This window comes from Aquarana catesbeiana, linkage group LG01, assembly GCF_042186555.1.
Source record: "Aquarana catesbeiana isolate 2022-GZ linkage group LG01, ASM4218655v1, whole genome shotgun sequence".
Lineage (NCBI taxonomy): Eukaryota > Metazoa > Chordata > Amphibia > Anura > Ranidae > Aquarana > Aquarana catesbeiana.
Genome location: NC_133324.1, coordinates 878,762,987 through 878,777,049, shown reverse-complemented (window position 1 = coordinate 878,777,049; position 14,063 = coordinate 878,762,987). Strand labels below are relative to the sequence as shown.

Below are 14,063 nucleotides of genomic sequence, written 5' to 3'. Positions count from 1 at the left end.
TCGGGGGGGGGGGAATCGGGGTGTTTTGTGTGCCTGGCATGTTCTACTGTGTGTGTGTGTGTTGTGCACTTACATTGCAGTCTTCTCTCCTCGGCCCGGAACGGAAAATACCGAGCCGAGGAGAGATGACATCATTTCCTCTGCCTCTGTGTACAATACAGAGGCAGGGAAATGATCCCATTGGCTGGGAGCGATCCCCCACCCGCGGGCAGGCAAGGACGTACCTGTAAGTCCTTTTGCCTGCCCGTGCCGCTCTGTCGACGTATATAGTCGTGCGGCGGTCGGCAAGTGGTTAACCTTAAACCACGTAGAGGGTTCTTTACTGTAAGAGCGGCAAGTATGTGGAATTCCCTTCCACAGGCGGTGGTCTCAGCGGGGGGCATCAACAGTCTCAAGAAACTATTAGATAAGCACCTGAACGACCGCAACATACAAGGATATACAATGTAATTGATATATAATCACACACATAGGTTGGACTTGATGGACTTGTGTCTTTTTTCAACCTCACCTACTATATAACTATGATATTAAAGCCTTTTTTATGTAATTTTTATAGTAGGACTCACATGCTAATGATATTCTTTTTTTTAAATTTCTCTTTTTTTCTTGCTGCACCTAATGCCCCCTGGCTGCGCTGGCCGACTTCAGGTATGTGGGTGTCCCCATGTGCCCACTTGTGACCTACAGAAACTCACCAAATTCTCCACTTCATGCCTGCTCTGGTTTAGAACTACAACCTTATGTGCAGCCATTCCCAGCGCTGCACACAGAGATGCAGCAAGTGGAACACTGAGCAAAAACCACTCCTCCTCCTCCATAGCAGTGATTGACAGCGTCTCCCAAGTCCAAATGGCTTTGGCTCTGTGTCCCTCACGGGTGCTCGGAGCAGCTTCACATAGGGTTTTAGATCTAAACTGGAGCACATATGAACTGTAAACTTTAGCAGGACTCCATAGGTCCCAACAGACATAGGGGTCACCCACATACCTGAAAGACAGCCAGAGTGGCCAGAACACAGTTAGCAGACCAAGAAGAGAGGAAAAAATGTTAAAAGAACAGCAAGAGCATTAAAATACTTTTATTTGTATTTTATATAATAAAATCACTTTCATTTTAAGCAGTGTTCCAAGACCTCCAGGAGGTACTGTAAGTTCTTGCTTGAAAAAATAAATTGTAACGTTATGGAATTTAAAATTCATATATGAGCCAAGCATAAGGTATAGTTTGGATTTTTTTTATACACTTACATATGCTGTAGAAGTGCATGCATTCATGAGTTTTGAAAACACTGTTCCAAAGCTGACCACATTTTTAATCAGATCTAACAAAAATACGGTAAATTTAATGGATGTGGGTGACAGTTATAACACTCAAAAGTGCGAGCATGTTATTCAAAATGCAATGATTTTCCTGAAAATCTCCCATCTTTCTGATAGCATGTGTGCACACACACACACACATACATACACATTTTAAAATGTATAAAACATGGACAGTTTCAGTAGAGCAGTGGAGGGTGTCAGTAGAGCAGAAGTTAAGGTCAGAAGGACAGTGGATGTTGTCAGTCATTAGAGCAGTTATGTTAAGCAAAGGAGCTAATTGACAGTGCAGGCCCAACGCATTTCGAGGTATTTTATAGTGATTGCGACCTCTTCTTCAGGGGATGGAGGTAAGGTGTATATCCGTCTGAGGAACATTTTTGTAAAAAAGGAGACAAGAAAAGACACACAGTAGAACATATTATATATCAAGAATAATGCATATATACAACTATTTACATGGTAAAGATATTATAGTATAATTGCAAGAACGTATTATAACCATAATATTGCAAGATCAACATCACATGGCATCCGATTTAGGAGAAGGGGAAGGAGAGGATGGTTAGCCACCGGGGTCCAGAACCGAATATCAGCGCCACTGCCGCGAGACCGAGATCGTCAGCAGATCAGGACCGGGCACAAAGGGCGTCGCATCCGTCAGCTAGATAGTAAATTATCTTGTTAGCTAAGGGCTAGGTACTGTCTCTGTAGTTTATGACACTAATAGATTATGTGCTCTTTATTCAAGAGCCTGCACTTACCACTAGCATTCATGCTCTCTCTTTTCTTCATTGTAGCTGCTGACCATAGGCGCTCTATTGCTATCTCCTCCTGGATTACAGCTCTTGAGATCCATTAGCTACTATAGACAACACCTTTATGTGAGCTAGCACAGGGATTAACTACTCACTATGCATTTTTAGGTATGCTTACCCGACTCTTGCAGATGTTTGCATATAAGAGAAAAATACCTATTTGAGCAATACTTTTTACCATGCTACTCTCTCTTTTTTCCTTGTCTTCAGTCTATAACATCTCCATAATCCCAATCACTCGGAGTGTTATCAGCTGATGGACATCCATCTTTGGAGCCAGAGTAGAGATAACCTTAGTCCCTACACATCAATAGGTATGTATGATGAAACACCTATCAGAGCCCCTTGTTTCAAATTTACCATTAGGGGGTATGTTTAATAAACTATGAGAGTACCTCTTGGGACAATCTTTCTTTATACATACCCTGCTCAGCCCTTAGCTAACAAGATAATTTACTATCTAGCTGACGGACGCGACGCCCTTTGTGCCCGGTCATGATCTGCTGACGATCTCGGTCTCGCGGCAGTGGCGCTGATATTCGGTTCTGGACCCCGGTGGTTAACCATCCTCTCCTTCCCCTTCTCCTAAATTGGATGCCATGTGATGTTGATCTTGCAATATTATGGTTAGAATAGGTTCTTTCAATTATACTATAATATCTTTACCATGTAAATAGTTATATATATGCATTATTCTTGATATATAATATGTTCTACTGTGTGTCTTTTCTTGTCTCCTTTTTTTACAAAAATGTTCCTCAGACAAATATACACCTTACCTCCATCCCCTGAAGAAGAGGTCGCAATCACTATAAAATACCTCGAAACGCGTTGTCAATTAGCTCCTTTGCTTAAACAGCTTCTGTGATTTAAGTGTAGTTCCGTCGACCTGTCTTGTATATCCTTGCTGTATTACCATCATTTGTACATTTTGGCATCTATATTATTTTTTTCTTTATTTGCTATTCTCTATTCAGTATGTGTTATGCTTTTAATTTTTTGATATAATAAAATTTTACATTCTTTTATATTTTTTGTTATACTTTTTGGAGACTTCCGCCCTTTAAAATCCCAATTAAGAGGAAAAAATTTTCTATTGTATATGAACACAGGGATGTGGGCTGATTGTCTCCTTCCACTAAGTCCGTGTCACCATCCATTGTCATTAGAGCAGTGGATGGTGTCAGTATGGCAGAAATTGGTGTCAGTAGGACAGTGGACAGGGTCAGTACTTTATTACTTTTTATAATATTGTTTTTTTTTATATTTTTTTACAATCTTTGGAGGAACACCAATGGGGGGCTTTGGTGAAATACCAGGGGTCTACACAGACCTTTGATGTGTCACTTTTGAGACAGATTCCCCAGTCCTTTATCTGTGGCCTCAGCTGCACTGGAAAGTGAACAAATGGATAAATGCTCTGTGCTGAGCAGCTTCCTGTTCATTTACAAACTGACGTGTATAGTGAATGGCAAGGCGAGTCTGCACAGCACAGGGTGATTAGGGTGTGCCCGGGCACAACCGGCACACCCTGTGTGCACATCTATGTGTGCTAGTAATGTAGTCACAGCAATTCCATTGTCCAACCCTTTGTGCTGTGTCATATATGATTTTCCTCCACACTGAAAAATCAGTTTGTCTGGTATCTGTTTGCGCATCTGTGGTATGTTATAGCTTTTGTACATGATAAAAAGATGTTAGGTTAGCCAAATCAGCTGTCTTGTACATAACCAGACTTGTTGCCATAACTGGCAAAATTCCTAAAGATAAAGTGTGCATAGGCATAAAATGCTTTGAGCAGGCAACAATCACATCTCTATGAGCTTAATGATATTTGGACAAACTCCTGAATGACAGATCTAAGGGCAAGCTCCAGTAGGCTGATTTCAATTGTCCTGGCCAATTATTATTGCTTCCGAGATTAAGCTGGTGCTAAGGCTGTATGCACAGAGCATGGATGTGTGCTAATACACGTGAGCGTATTAAGGCACTGAACAAATACTTGGCAGGTGGATTTTATGATTATCGTCTCAAGTCTATGGCTATGTTATGCTGGTAACACACTGCAAATCTCTCTCAAAGAACCAGAAGTGAGAAAGTCACCCAAAAATGTTCATACTGCTACACTGCTGGCACCCACCATGATTCTAATGCCCATTTTGGCCTTTGCTCTGTCTGAAGTACATATTTGTTGAAATGCCTAATCTTCTTTCTCTAAATCAAAGGGCATAGCTAATAAGTAATTGCCTTTTCTTTTTTTTTTTTCTTAATCCCAATATCAAGCACTTCCCATTCTAGTTGGCACAAATTATAACTTGGTGTAAACTCACATACAGATTAGAAGCTGCAAACTGTGGCCAAATTTATTATGGCCTTCTTTTAGGAGGATGCTTATGGCTTTCTAAGGCATTACAGTTCGTCCTCCATGGCAGAAACTTAAAAAAAATAATCCAGTCTACACGGGTACCTTGGAATCCTGCATAGCAGCTTTTAGGTCATAATCTATGCGGGAGATGAGGTGAACATTGAATCCAGCCATGGAAAAGAGTGTTGGTGAAGTGGCTGAAGCCCCAAATGGATCCACATGCCAGGAAAACTGAGGTCTTACTCCGAATGTTTCATACAAAAAGCCGTGTCCCTCTGTGAAAACACAGAATGCTGATTAGTATACATTTGTTTTTCTTTTAAATGCTTTATTTTAGGTTTTTGCAAAATATAACAAACTTTAAAAGTGACAGGGTAAAGCATTAGACATCATGAATTGGGTGAGACATTTTGATTGTTGTTTAGACAGGTCATAAAATTCCATATAACAGAGAACTATTTTTTTTAGTTGGTGCTTGAGGATTAAAATCCTATAACCTACTTTTTCAAAATCCTGACACATGGGTTGTGGGGGTTTGACCCATAACCATATGTCGGCATTGCCTGGGAGTAGGTTCCTCGTAGGAGCCAATGCAGGTGTCATAATCTACGTATGGCATAACAGCAGGGTTGGGACCTTTTATGGGGCACCAGTAACAGTATGACTCCCATGTTCTCCCTCCAGAAGTTAGGAATGAAAATAATATATAAAAAAAAAATTGAGGAATGTGAGGGAGAGAATTGAGGAGGGTGGGGGGCATCATGTCATTCACAGCAAATACATCAGGGCACTGTATGTCAATTTTTCCAACTGAAGTTCAAGACAAATTTAACTTGCCTTCAATGCTCCCCAACCTGATCCACTCCCATTTCCCACAGTCTCAGACAGTAGTAGGGAATGCAATGAAACCTGTTCTGAAAAAGCATGAGGTCTACCATTCCCGACCTTTACTTTTCTACTCTGATGTCATACTCACCATGTTTCTTCAATATTTTCATTCGCTGACCCATGTATGCAGATAAAGAATTTCCAATCTTTGTCTGATTTTCCAAATCTGCACATTTTTTGGTAACTCCCTCAAAATGTATTGAAGTTACTGAGTCAGCATAACAGCCAGTTGATAAGAAATAATGTCAGTCCCCATATTTCTCAGATAGGTTCACTTTTGAAATGTATGGAAGATAAAGTCCAGTAAACCTGGCCATACACATTACATTGTAGTCGCAGGTGTAGACACGATCCAACTGCCTAAGGATCTATTTTGTTAAAGTGGTTGTATACCCTTTTTTATATTTTTACCTACAGGTAAGCCTATAATAAAGCTTACCTGTAGGTAAATTGAATATCTCCTAAACCTATATGGTTTAGGAGACATTCACTTTGCATGCAGCCGCTGACGTCAGTGGCGCATGCGCTGTGAAGGTCCGGCTGAGGGTCCGGCAGACGCTGCCAGACCTTGCCGGGAAGAAGTCTCCCATGCACATGCGTGGGAGTGATGACATCGCTGCTCCGGTCACTCACATCACCGGAGCCACGAACTCGGAAGACACGCCGAGGGAAAATGTCAGCTCCCTCAGCGGTAACCAAGATCAGCTGCCGACACCTCATTCTAAATGAAGTATCTCATAATGAGCTAGTATGCGGTGCATACTAGCTCATTATGCCTTTTGCCTTACAGGTTTTTAAAAAAATTAAAAATTTGTGCGGGTATACAACCGCTTTAAAGATCCTGACATTAACATAGTTTCATAGATGGTAAGGTTGAATAAAGACACTAGTCCATCCAGTGTACTTGGTGTATTATTATTATTATTATACAGGGTTTATATAGCGCCAACAGTTTGTGCAGCGCTTTACAACATGATGTGTGATCATGTTGATAATCATTTCCCATATCCCAGTATATTGTGTTCACTAAGATGAATGTCCAAGAGTCTTTTAAAACTATCAATACTTCCTGCTGACTCCACAGATTGTGGAAGAGAGTTCCACATTCTTATGCTGACAGTGAAAACCTCCCTGCATAGCTTAAGGTTAAATCTCATTCAGTGGCCCTGTGTCTATACTCCCTGAGACGGAAAAGCTTCCTGCCTACACTGGGATCACCCTTGAGATATATTTGTATATCGCTATCAGACCTCTTCTCAAGCGTCTCTTCTCCAGGGAGAATACATTTAGTGCTTGTAGTCGTTGCTCGTAATTGAGGTCCCCTTATTAATTGTGTTGTCCTTCTCTGGACTCTCTCCAGATCCAGCACATCCTTCCTGAAGATTGGTGACCAGAACTGGACGGAATACTCCAGATGTGGCCGAACCAGAGTTTTATAAAGTGGCAGGATTATCATTTTATCTCTGGTGTAAATTCCATGCTTGTTTGGAGGTAGGTTAAGAGCAGCTTCATGTTTTAATGCCAGCCCGGCTATGGGGGAAATAACCTGGCTACTTGCAATTTCTTTGCTGGGAACATATGGTCAAGGCTATCCATTTAATGAACTTAGAAAGGACACTGTTAATCAAGCATAAATCTCATTATCACCTATACCCAATTCTATTGCCAAACCATTCTATTTATTACCCAGCTTGGAGAGGTCATAACCCTACATACCAGTTAGTTGTAAAATCTGATCATCTATGGCAGTGACAGCTTCATCATGCATGATTTGACCTCCAATGATGAACTCCAGCCTTCCCTCTTGAATCAACTGATGCACCTGTAAAATATAAAAAATAAAAATCAATTACATAAAATAAGCCTAGAATGTATTGCCAGCGGTCATTTTGCCTCCAGCAAAAAGCTAACGAGTACTGGAGAACAAGTTGAAGGACAAAGCCTATGGACCTAAATTGGGAGCTGCCTGAACAAACATCGCCATCTGTACCTTTAGGTGGAGTGTTTTACAGAGCAACAAACACGTCTGAAATCAATGGATAATGTATAAGCAGGTACCTAAATGTTAATGAATATAGCTCTGTGTACCTTTCAAGGCTCCACATCCAGGACACTCAATATATTAATATATTTCCAGCTGTAAAGTCAAAACTCGGTCACTTCTCCCTTCATTACAATATCAGCCGCTGGGAGGCAGGATGTACTACACTGAGGGATAGCATAGTGGGGGCAGAAATCCAAAATTAGGATTAAAACCTGCCCACTGACAGAGGAACTGGGCTCACGGCAACCAGAGCCCTGCACCAATGGAACTCGGGGATCCCCTCTAGCACCTCCACAGGAGCACTTATCAAAAAAGAAAAAATTACAAGGTCCAGTGCTTCCATCTAGGGCCCCCAAAGTAGTAGTTACTGTGCCTTGAAAAAGTATTCATACCCCTTGAAATTTTCCACATTCTGTCATGTTACAACCAAAAAACGTAAATGTATTTTATTGGGATTTTATGTGATAGACCAACACAAAGTGAAAAAAAAATGATGAATAGTTTTCAAAATCTTTTACAAATAAATATCTATAAAGTGTTGCGTGCATTTGTATTCAGCCCCCCTGAGTCAATACTTTGTAGAACCACATTTCGCTGCAATTACAGCTACAAGTCTTTTTGGGGGATGTCTCTACCAGCTTTGCACATCTAGAGAGGGACATTTTTGCCCATTCTTCTTTGCAAAATAGCTCAAGCTCTGTCAGATTGGACGGAGAGTATCTGTGAACAGCAATTTTCAAGTCTTGCCACAGATTCTCGATTGGATTTAGGTCTGGATTTTGACTGGGCCATTCTAACACATGAATATGCTTTGATCTAAACCATTCCATTGTAGCTCTGGCTGTATGTTTAGGGTCGTTGTCCTGCTGGAAGGTGAACCTCCCCCTCAGTCTCAAGTATTTTGCAGACTCTAACAGGTTTTCTTCTAAGATTGCCCTGTATTTGTATTTGGCTCCATCCATCAACTCTGACCAGCTTCCCTGTCCCTGCTGAAGAAACACAACATGATGCTGCCACCACCATGTTTCACAGCGGGGATGGTGTTTTTAAGGTGATGTGCACGTTAGTTTTCTGACACATATATCATTTCGCTTTTAGGCCAAAAAGTTCAATTTTGGTCTCATCTGACCAGAGCACCTTCTTCCACATGTATACTGTGTCCCCCATCATGGCTTCTTGCAGACTGGACCTTTTATGGCTTTCTTTCTACAATTGCTTTCTTCTTGCCACTCTTCCATAAAGAACATATTTGTGGAGTGCATGACTAACAGTTGTCCTGTGGACAGATTCTCCCACCTGAGCTGTGGATCTCTGCAGCTCCTCCAGAGTTACCATGGGCCTTTTGGCTGCTTCTCTGATTAATGCTGTCCTTGCCCGGCCTGTCAGTTTAGGTGGACGGCCATGTCTTTGTAGGTTTGCAGTTGTGCCTAATTCACCACTTACTTAGCATGCTCTGCTTTTCCAATATTAAAATCGTAATAAACCCAAAACCAATGTATTATATTACAGCTTCCCAATCATTAGATGTGGTGGCTGCATTAGTTTTCTTTTCACCTGGTGATCTGGCCAGTAACACACCTCCTGTATGAGAGTGCCCCACTCTGGATTAATGAGAACAGGAGGCACAGCAGAGTGCAGCATTGTCAGTCTGGGGGGAGGTTAGTGTTAAATGTGCTAGGAGATTTGATCATTTTAAATCACCCCTGCTAGTGTTAGGCAGTTTATTTAATCCATGTAAACTGGTACATTCTGCTGGAGAGCTTGAGGTTCTGAAAACAACAGACTTTCTGGCTGGATCACCAAATGAAAATAGAAGAAAGAAAGCCTTAAAAAGGAAATAAATACAACCACCACATCTAAGAATTGGTAAACTGCAATATAATAAATACTTGCTTTTGGGTTTGATACTACTACTTACATGTGATACCACTGTGTAATAAGAGTTATGTGTGTAATGTATGAGATAGATGGGGTCAGAGATAAAGCTGTCTTTGAGATGGTCAGAATGGAGCGGGTCCCAGATTTTGCCTTGGGGCCCCTTGGCTATATACAGTATGTACACCATTGCACAAACATGGCAAGCGCCTTGAATAGAGCACTTAGTAATATCTCTGTTTACCCTAAGGTCAGTTTCATAATTTTAGGTGTGCCTTAAAATGTATGTTAATCCAAAAACTAATATATATTTTTTTTTTTGGGGGGGGGGGAAATCAATCCTCTGTTGGGTTTTAATTGCTATTTGGGGCTCTATTTCACCTCGTTTGGTAAGGTGGTTGAGCCGCGGTTTTACCACCTCCCAACTACCTGCCTTAACCTAACATGGCGGCCAAAGGGGGTGGGGGGGGGTATGTATACATGGCGTGGCAAAATTGATACAATCAAGTGAATGGGTCCTCCCTGCAACTGCCCTGCTGTGACACAGTGCTGCAATTTTTAAAGAGTTTTCAAGAGCTTCCATCCAATCTCCTACGGATCACTTCTCAGAGGTGCGGCAAAAACGGCCGCATGTGTAAACGAACTTGTGAGATTTCCCCTTAATTCCTTTCTTTGATATAGATATATATGTCTAAGGATTTTATTCTCAGACTTTACTGTACATGGAAGAATCTGTTTATTAGTTTGTCTTAGAAACAGAAATCAGGTTACTTTTGAGTAGACTTCTTTAACAAATGCCATAGGATGCAATGAGGTGCGGCAAAGATGGCCGCATTTGTGAAAACGAACTTGAGAGATTTCCCCTTAATTCCTTTCCTACTGACGTTTTACTAGAAAGGAAGTGAGGGAAATTCTGTCAAAGCAACACAGACATAAATAAAAGTGCATTTTCTTCTCCACAAGCAAAATAGGTGAAGGTTGGAACCCCCACCAGCTTTTAATTGTTGTCTATTCCCCTGTTGCAGATTATCTCTCACTTCCTCTCTGGTGAAACCATTGTCACCAACTCATATATTGGTGGAAAATCACTCCAATAAGGATGAGCTCAGCCTGGTGCGTTTGAACACAGATCTGAACACAGCTGAGCTATCCGGCCTTGTGTGCAAGGGGTGTGTATACCTGTGGCTGCAGGATGTGGAATGACTCCGTCGCCTATGATTGGCAGTTGGCTTTGACAGCTTCCCAATGGGATAGCTCAAGAAGGTTCAGACTCGGGTCTGAACACACCTGAGCTCATCATTGCTCTCTAACAAAAACCTGGATAGCAATAAAACCCTGACAGGGCTTCTAATTTTTATTCCAACACTAGAATATGTTTCTGGCTTGACATATTGTGTAGTGTCTGATATAAATATATATGTCTGCTTTATGATTTTCTCAGGTTTTACTGTACATGGAAGAATCTGTTTATTAGTTTGTCTTAGAAACAGAAATCTGGTTACTTTTGAGTGCACTTCTCAAACAAATGCTGTTGGATACAATGGGAACACTGAACTATTGTATTTCAGTTGACAGATGTTTTTTTTTTTTTTTTGCCTCTGTATACATGATAAACAAGTCGGTAACCTGGGCAAAAAATAGCTTTTTTAGATATATGGACTATGGCATGTATGATACCACAATGCCATCTAGAGGGTGAATTGGAATATGTTTTACCCATTGAAACTCAGTATTGCGAAAGGGGTCATATCCAAATAAAATGTCATCGGGCATAAGCTGACAAGAGGACTACATAATGACTTGACGTCAAGAAAGGTCTGTACAGCCAGAAGAAGCTATACCTGAAGATGCTTTCGGCAGGTCTCCAGCAACTGCTCATAGATGAAGCCTGGGTCCTTATTGCCTACGGAGATCGTGAACCCACTGTAACCCGAGTTAAATAACTTTTAAGCGTATTTATACGGTTTACAGACAATAGGCTGCTTATTTTCTTTGTTATAGATATGTCGGTCAGTCTTGTATTGTATTCCTAGAATTGTAATAGCAGTTTGTATGTACAGCATTTTTGTGTAGTAAAAAACATTTATACACTGCAGAGGTCAGAGTGTCCTTGCTTATACCACAAAGCAACCTTAATAGACAAAAGCAAAACACATACACTTAATTATTATCACAACCGGTCATATTGGCAATTTACAAGAACCATCATCATTTTTCAACAATAAGGCAGTAAAAAAAAAAATGAGAAGCCTAATCATATGGCCCAAACATGTCCTCATAATGACCTGCACACTTACCTGCTGCCTCTGCAGATCTCCAGCTACAGTGTCCCACCATAGACGAAAGAACTCTTGTTCCACTGCAATGAACCTGCGGTGTTTGGATTTCATCAGCTCTTCTACAACGGTGGTGTAGACATTGGCAGCATAGGCGTGCATGCTCTCCTGTGGTTACAAACAGAAATTTAAAAGACAGTAAAAACTGTAGTCCCCCCTCAAAATGGTGGTTAGTTAAAAAAGTGCTTTCTTACATTGGTAGTCAGTATAGGGGTCTTTACATTGCCCAATAGTAGAATGACCCCCTTATGTCAGTAATGGCTCTTCTAAAGGAATCCGATTAGGTTTACATTTGCAGTTGAAATTTGGAAGTTGCATTTTAACTAAAAATGTAATTGTGTGCCTTGTGCGCTGCGATCTAGGACCTCCGTTCACCGATATGATTAAGAAAAAAAACAAACACATAAGCATCATTAACACTAAGCAAAAAACAAAAAAAACCCTCAAGCGCCGGTTCACACTTATGAAAACTCTATGCGGATCAGATGCGATCCGAAAAGTATAGATTCACATGTCATCTAGAAAAGCATTATTTCCAATAAAGGCCGTTGACATTGATGCGGTGCAATTTTGATCAAGTTAATAGAAGGTTCTGTGGGGGTGCAGTCTGAATTTAATCTCCAGCTATGTCCAGTCCCCTCAGAAATTGCATTAAATTTTTCCCGTCACAACAGAAATCACACAGTGAAATCGAATTAGATTCTCACTGCATCAGTGTGAACCGGGACTGAAGGTAATAGGACTGCCACTACCACTTTAAGTGTGCACTCACACACTACAGAATGTCAATTGTTACTACATAGGCTAGCAGTGGTGCGCTGTCCAATTCAGTGAACCCCAATCAATAAAACATCCACATTGATACACCTGCCAGTATACTTAGTGCAACCCTAGTAGTATCATTAACTTGGTAAATAGAAATGTTTCTCACCATACATAGTAAATAAATTGTACATTTTTACATTATGCATTTGTACTGCCCCCCAACTGCTCCCCGTTCAGCTGCAAACGCATCGGACTGGGGTGTACACATGCTGAGGCCACAATGCTTTGCGCTGCAAAAATTGTTATCCCTGCTGTCTTTTTCAAGTGAATGGGGCTGCGACAAAACCATGCTACAACTGCATGCAATGTATGAGGTAGTATCTCAGGTTTTTAAAGGGTTAAAATAGGCAGAGAGGGGGCAACACCTCCCCTCCGCCTTTCAAACACCCTCTGAAAAGTGATTTACTGTGGATCGCTTTTTAGATGGCAATGCTAGTGTAAACAAGCCCTTACTGGGTTTGCATGTTAGCTATCTTCAGGTTAGTGATTTCAGTGGTTCTAAAGCCTTAAGGTTTTCTTTGTAATATGCTTCAGCAGCCCCCCAGGCCTCCCCCCTTATTCTTACCTGAACCCAATCCAGCAATGTGCACGACAGCTCGCCACTGTCTCCCTCCTCATATGGCAGATTGATAGCAGTGGCAGCCATTGGCTCCCGTTGCTGTCGATCAAAAGCTGTGATGAGGGGAGTAGGGGGGGATCTGGAGCTCTGTGTCAATAGACACAGACTGGGCAGCTCGGAAGCAAGCACGCACAGGTGCCCCCAGGGAAGGTGGCTTTCCATGGGGAAACTCGAAGAGGAGGAGCCTGGAGTGCTGGTGGGGGACCCCAGAAAAGGAGGATTGGGGCTGCTCTGTGCAAAACCATTGTACAGAGCAGGTAAGTATAACATGTTTGTTATTTTAGTTTTAAAAAAAAACAAAGCCGAACCCGCTTTAATCTTTTTATGCACGGTGTATATTCTTACAAAAAATCTTTACTGAAAAAACAAACAAAAACAAAAAAAAAAGACCAAAATCTCACAGGCTTCCTGATACTGGTAGTTGTATGCGGTTAATAACCCTGCCAGGGGTCACATACATTTTTTTTTTTTTTTTTTTGCTGTTGCCAATGTTATAGTTTGTCCCAACCCTGTCTTAGTCATTTTTGTTGGACCGCATGTGAAATCCAAAAAAGTAGTACTGTTTATTTCATGAATGTTATCCTTATATATAAAGTGCAAACATTTTTCCTACATTTGATCCTATGAATGAAGCTGCCAGCACTTCAATGAGTTGTCACCTATTTGTACGGTGCCCCATGGGGGGGTCGCTGAGTGTAGTGGTTCCACCTGTCACCCTGCACAGCCAGGCATTCACTTCTAGTCACTCTCCAGACAATGAACAATCCATCAGCTTTGTTTTTGTTGTTTTAGTGAAGGATTAAACTTGGATGGGGTAAAGGGAATACGGGATGCCCAGATCAATAGCATTCAATTGATGAAAATGTAGATTGGAACCTCTATTCACAGTCTCTAAAGCCCCAGATACCTCCAGCACAACCCTTCTTGCATGAACTGTTAGGCTCGATTCACACCTATGCATGTTGCTTTTG

General features: G+C 41.3%; 1 protein-coding gene across 1 annotated transcript in view; it reads right to left on the bottom strand.

Annotated features, from left to right (window-relative positions):
- The window catches only part of MAN2B2 (mannosidase alpha class 2B member 2), a 106,052-nt gene that overhangs the window by 88,682 nt on the left and 3,307 nt on the right, over window positions 1-14,063 (bottom strand). Inside the window, exons 2-4 of the mRNA XM_073610441.1 lie at window positions 11,610-11,756; window positions 7,110-7,215; window positions 4,608-4,780 (exon numbers count right to left, since the gene is read on the bottom strand). Of these exons, the coding sequence (XP_073466542.1) occupies window positions 4,608-4,780; window positions 7,110-7,215; window positions 11,610-11,756 (426 nt within the window). The remainder of the gene's footprint in view (window positions 1-4,607; window positions 4,781-7,109; window positions 7,216-11,609; window positions 11,757-14,063) is intronic.